General features: G+C 39.9%; 1 protein-coding gene across 3 annotated transcripts in view; it reads left to right on the plus strand.

Moving 5' to 3' along the window:
• LOC147112259 (membrane-bound glycerophospholipid O-acyltransferase 2-like) overlaps positions 1-5,714 on the plus strand; it is an 83,948-nt gene extending 78,234 nt beyond the window's left edge. Inside the window, exons 8-11 of one of the 3 annotated variants that reach the window (XM_085996364.1) lie at positions 893-996; positions 1,511-1,575; positions 4,181-4,313; positions 5,294-5,712. In XM_085996364.1, the coding sequence (XP_085852490.1) occupies positions 893-996; positions 1,511-1,575; positions 4,181-4,313; positions 5,294-5,449 (458 nt within the window). In that variant the 3' untranslated portion in view covers positions 5,450-5,712. Of the gene's footprint in view, positions 1-892; positions 997-1,510; positions 1,576-4,180; positions 4,314-5,293 lie in introns of all 3 variants that reach the window. The other 2 variants (XM_085996362.1, XM_085996363.1) reach the window with 2 other exon arrangements.
• The last annotated feature ends 286 nt before the right edge of the window (positions 5,715-6,000 follow it).

Below are 6,000 nucleotides of genomic sequence, written 5' to 3' on the forward strand. Positions count from 1 at the left end.
TGGTGACCCCTAGGATGTTGATGGTGGGTGATTCGCGATGGTAATGCCGTTGAATGTCAAGGGGTGGTGGTTAGACTCTTGTTTGTTGGAGATAGTCATTGCCCGGCACTTGTGTGGTGTAAATGTTACTTGCCACTTATCAGTCCAAGCCTGAATGTTGTTCAGGTCTTGCTGCATGCGGGCATGGACTGCTTCATTATCTGCTTCATGGTCTGGAATATATCCGCTTGATCACTTGTTTTTGTGGAAATGGGAAGAGTTTATTTAGACAATCGGGTTGCTTCTGGTCATGGCAGTAAAATAATTAGAAGAGTTAAGTGCATGTTTGTTTACATCATGTTGTTCTGTTGGCAGTTGTATGTATCTTTGAAGCACTATGATTTATTGTGGTATGCATGGAATGCAGTGATGAAATTGGTTTAAGATTGTGAGTGAGTCTCTGTTTTAGCAGCTCATACTGGAAGTGTGGAGTATGATGTCTGAACAGAGCTCCTACTGGTTGCAGATAGTATGACTCCGCTCTTATACTGGTTTTGTGAAGTATGAGGTTTCAATAAAGACTGATCCTGCATTGCTACATGTGTGTATGATCTGGTGTTTAAAGTAACGAGACGAAAAGGAACAAGAAAGCAGTCCAACATGCAATACTAGTCAAATATATAAGTTAGCTGGGGTTCGAACTTGGGTTTCTGCTTGGGAGCTCGACATTTCAGGCTGGCTCAAAGTATCCGCTTTAGCTATAATACAGCAAAAAAAATTCTAATACTGATATCTATGAAAGCAAATTAGAGAATTATTGTGTGTGTGTGTGTGTAAAGCTATTAAGTGTATTCATAAAATGGTCTTTTGAAAAAGTGATTTTCATTGTAGCATTCAATTTTATTTTGAACAGCTGATGCTATCAACAATGCTGCAGGATTTGGCTTCAATGGTTATGACGAGAAAGGCAATGCTCGTTGGGACTTAATTTCAAATTTAAATATTGTTAACATTGAGGTGAGAATATTTTTTGGGGGTTGTGGTTTTTTTTTGCTCGAGGGCAATTACTAATTTGTGGCCCCGCCCCGGTTTCTTCCCTCTAGTTTCTCCAGGCCATGCAGTACCTGTAGCCAAGAGGCCAGGTATCCTACTCTCGGGCCTTTCAGTACTGCTGAGGTACATAAGCAAGGGATGGGAACAAGATCTGAAACTGGAAAGTGTGCATGAGTAGCATAGAGTGATTGTGCATCCCTTTGTGGCCTCTACTTGCTTCCTTCTGTGACGGAGAGGTACAGTTTCACCTCCCCCTAATTGAGGCACCGCATGCTGATGCTCCAATGCTGAAATTAACCTCGATTTTGTGCAGATGAAGTCTAATGACCAAATTTCCCCTGCAAGTTTGAAAAACTTAAGTTTTTAAAAGAAAAAAAAAGTTTACAACCCCCATCGGAGCTTTCCTTTCCTATATTTACCCTATTCACGTCAGTCATTCCCATAATACAATTTCCATTTTAATGCTTTCTTTCTGCAGTTTGCGACAAGTTTTAAAATGTTCATTGACAACTGGAACATACAGACTGCTCTCTGGTTTAAAAGGTAATGATTTGACTTTGCGTTTTCTTTAAAAAAAAAAAAAATTGTAGATAAGGTAGAGTTGCAGTAGTGCTAGATGTTGGTTCTGTAACTTGTACTACGTATATAGGATGCAGGTTATGTTGTATCCCCAGGCTGCAATGGTCGGATGCTGCTGGTGTGGTGATGCGGGCTAGTTTCCAATACACTTTACCTATTCTCGCCACAAAAAGCAGCTTCCGTAGCCTGGTCTGCAAGCAAACCAAAAGCTTTTTATAATTGACTAAACTATTAGTTTATTCATAAAAAAGAAGCAGCTGGCATAGGTGAGGTTTGGAATGGTCCAACACAACACGCGGAGTCTGGAAACCAGAAGTTAATCAAAACAAATCCGTCAGACGAGACCCTTTGAATACTGAAAGAGCTCGAGATGAAGCACTTCTCAGTGAAATAAGCAACCTTGTTCTTTGGCAAAAGCAGACTGTAATCTTTGTGAATAATGTGAAAAGTGCAAGCTTGGCACCTGTGGCAACAAATCCAGCAAAGGGATCGATGCCTTGGGGAGGAGAAATAGTAAGGCACAATATAAATGCAAATCTTTTTTTCCTGTTTATCTCTTCCCTCTTTTTCTCACTTTGTCCCTTACTCTTGTGTACTCTTGCTGTCATACAAGCAACATTGTTTTCCCTTGTGCTCTTTTTTTTCTTCCTGCTCTTTTACGCACTTTTTCTGAAAATATTTCCTGGTTTTCTGATCATGGTACTGATATTGCATGCCGTTTTTGTGTTCCATGAAATGTTGCCATCCTTATCTAGTGCCTTTATTTAAAATCTGCTATGGGCTATTGCTGTCATCAAATTATTGTTTATTCTGATTATCAAAGGAGGTTGAGGGGTGATTTGATAGAGGTGTACAAGATTATGATGGGTTTGGATAGGCTAGACAGGCAAAGGCTGCTGTTCCCACTAGTTGATGGTACAAGGACCAGGGGACACATATTTAAGGTTTTGGGCAAGAGCTACGGGGGGGGGTGATGTGAGGGAAATCAGCGAGTGGTGAGGACCTGGAACTCACTGCCGACGGAAGTGGTGGAAGCGGAGACACTCAATGTTTTCAAGGGGAGACTGGATAGGCACTTGAGGGAAATAAACTTACAGGGCTACGGGGATAGAGCGGGTGAATGGGACTGACTGGATTGCTCTACAGAGAGCCGGCACGGACTCGATGGGCCAAATGGCGGCCTCCTGTGCCTCTATGACTCTCTCCCAATACGGAAATGAAATAAAGAAAATAACTTTTAAATAGCACCTTTCACATCCTCGGCACATCCAAAGCAATTCACAACTAGTGAATTCCTATTGAAGTATAGTCACTGCTGTGTCAATTTAATTTTGACCTAAATTTCAGGAGCAGAGCTATTGTAGTTTTCTGGCAGTTAATCTGTATAATTAATTATTTATAGTTTGCTCAAGCTTAGGCATTGATTAAATTCTTCACAGCTATTCCCAGGTTTTCCACATGATTGAATACAACTTTTTTAAATTATTAGTTATCTTCGTCTAACCTCAAGTTAAGAAAAACTATTTCCAAATTAATCCTTTTATTTACAACAAGAGACCTGGTTCTGGTCGCCATATTATAAAAAGGATATAGAGGCACTGGAGAGGGTGCAGAGAAGATTTACAAGGTTGATACTAGAAATGGGAGGGTATACATATCAGGAAAGGATGAACAGGCTGGGTCACTTTTTCTCTTGAAAAAAGAAGGCTGAGGGGTGACCTAATTGAGGTCTTTAAAATTATGAAAAAGTTTGCTAGAGCAAATACAGAAAAAAAAAATTCCACTTGTGGGGAAGAGCTTAACTAGAGGCCATCAATATAAGATAGTCACCAAGAAATCCAACAGGGAATTCAGGAGAAACTTCTTTACCCAAAGAGTGGTGAGAATGTGGAACTCGTTACCACAGGGAGTGGTTGAAGCGAATAGTATGGATGCATTTAAGGGGAGGCTGGACAAGCATATGAGGGAGAAGGGAATAGAGGGTTATGCTGATAGATTTAGATGAGGAAAGACGGGAGGAGGCTCGAGTGGAGCATAAACGCCGGCATGGACTGGTTGGGCCGAATGGCCTGTTTCTGTGCCGTATATCCCGTGTAATTGCTAACTTGCTCACTACTGTGCAATTTTCTCAATGGCTGGTGATGTATACTATAAACAGGTATTGCTCAGCTTGCATGTTAACAGCTTGATTCTCTGGGTAACTGCCAACCTCTAAGCCATCTATAGCTTCAGCTTAGCCATTCACCGTAATACATTAGCCTTGGTAGATTCCACTTTGGGAAATTGTTTATTGAACTTTAATGATTTCACCAATACCCAGTGATTAGAATTTGTGACGGACAATATAGAGAAGAAAACTGCTAGCAAAGTAGTCATCAATATTGAGAAATATACAATGTTGAGAGTCTTCATCGTTATTGTTGAGCCCATGATGTCCCTCTTAAGAACTTTTGCTATTTACATCTTGTAATAAAGGAGTTGGTCCAGTGGAGATTCCTTGAGTTGATTAGAAGTTGTTTACATTAATTCATTATCTTCACTGAATTTAGTAAACCCCCTTTTGTTTCAGAGTTTGCTATGACCGCTGCCTTTACCATCCAACCGTAGCAACTTTTATGCTCTCTGCAATGTGGCATGGAGTGTATCCTGGCTATTATATGACATTTTTTACAGGAATACCAATGACATTAGCAGCACGTGCAGTAAGTAATTGTTTCTATATTTATTAATGCAACGTTTGTACCTACAGTTTCAGATTTTTTTTGTTTCTCTCTTGCTTCCAAGAATACTTATTTCAAGGGGCTACACTATTTCAGTGGGAAATAGCTTTTCTTGTTTAAAAAAAAATGGAGGTTTGAAAGTCTGCAATTATATTCCCTTATTTTTGAAAAAATTACATTTGTTGGTCTTGCCAAATTCATTTAATTGCTTTGTTTTATATAATTCACAATTGACAGACATAAGTAATTTAAGAATTGGCAGAATGTGTTTTTAATATAACTTGGATGGTTAGGAGAAACTCCCTTTTTTTTCTGGCCAGCTGTGGCTTGTCTGGAAAAATTTCCTGTAGTTTGTAGATAGCCAAATATACACAAGAAAATAAATTGTACTTAAGATTTTCATACATTTTATACCTTTCATATGTTGTTTCTCATTTTAGTATTGTAGTAAAATAACTTTGTAAAAATAATTATTTTTTGTAATTCGATCAAGCTCCGGATGAATGGGCCATAAATGTACAAATGGAAGAAGCTGAGAGAATTTAGAAATAATTAAGTGTGTTAGAATTTACTTTGATGAAATTCCAAAACGCTTAGAGGTGTTGAATTTTGTGCTGCCATTTAAGTCTTTCAAAGGCATATGTGAGAATTGGCAGTGTCTGTTGTAAAGTAAAGACACAATTAAATTATGCTTTGTAGAGTAAGAACATACAGGCTGCTCAAGGGACAACGATATGGGATCAATTCTGTGCTCCCACGAGGAGTGGCACTGCGCGAGCACAGCCCGTGCTTCTCTGCCCATTTCAGTGACTAGATAAGAAATCAGGAGATGCACGCCTGTCATTTCCCGAGATGTGCTCACTGCGAGCGCCGCCTCCCACTGCGAGCAGCAGCTTGTGGTGTTACCTCCAAGACAGTGTGTTATCTGAAGTATTGCACTCAACTATTTTGTTGTTTTCTAGATTAGAAACAACTTCCGATTCTACTTTATCAAGTCACCAGCTGTCAAATTATTTTATGATGTCATAACCTGGATTGCAACAATGATAGCAATAAGCTACACAGTTGTGCCATTTGTTTTGCTGTCGGTGGAACCGTCTCTCAAATTTTACAGGTAAGCTGATAAAGTCTGTTGCCTAAAGAAGGCTGTAGTAGTTTTATTGGAATATAAAATGTTCTCCTTCGAGCAGAGAAGGTTAAAGGAGATTTAAGAGGTTCAAAATTGAGGGGTTTTGATGGAGTAGAGAGGGAGAAACTGTTTCCACTGGCAGAAAGGTCGGTAACCAGCGGACACCGATTTAAGGGGGCAGAAATTCCTCCCCAAACGCGTGAGTACGGAAGGGGTACTCGCGCGTCTGGCTGGAGGAAATGCCGGTTTTCAGCATGCACAGCGCATGCACTGAAAACCGGCATTTCCTCTCTAACCCAAGAATTGAAGAGGCTAGCGCGTGCGCTGTAGGGGGCAGCGCGTGCGTCTTGGATTTCCTCTGTTTTGGGGGATTTGCGCATGTGTAAAGGCCTCCGGTCTTTACGCTTGTAAAAAGCACACGTGAGTATTTATTTTTACAGGTAAGTGGTGTTTTAGTGCAATTTAGACTTTTTTTCCCACAGGTTTATTATTTTAAAGAATCTACAATAAGGTAAGTTTAGTTTTAGACCCTTTTTATTA

The sequence above is a fragment of the Somniosus microcephalus genome, chromosome 9 (assembly GCF_052327205.1).
Source record: "Somniosus microcephalus isolate GS21.2 chromosome 9, FLI_Smic_1.0, whole genome shotgun sequence".
Classification (NCBI taxonomy): domain Eukaryota; kingdom Metazoa; phylum Chordata; class Chondrichthyes; order Squaliformes; family Somniosidae; genus Somniosus; species Somniosus microcephalus.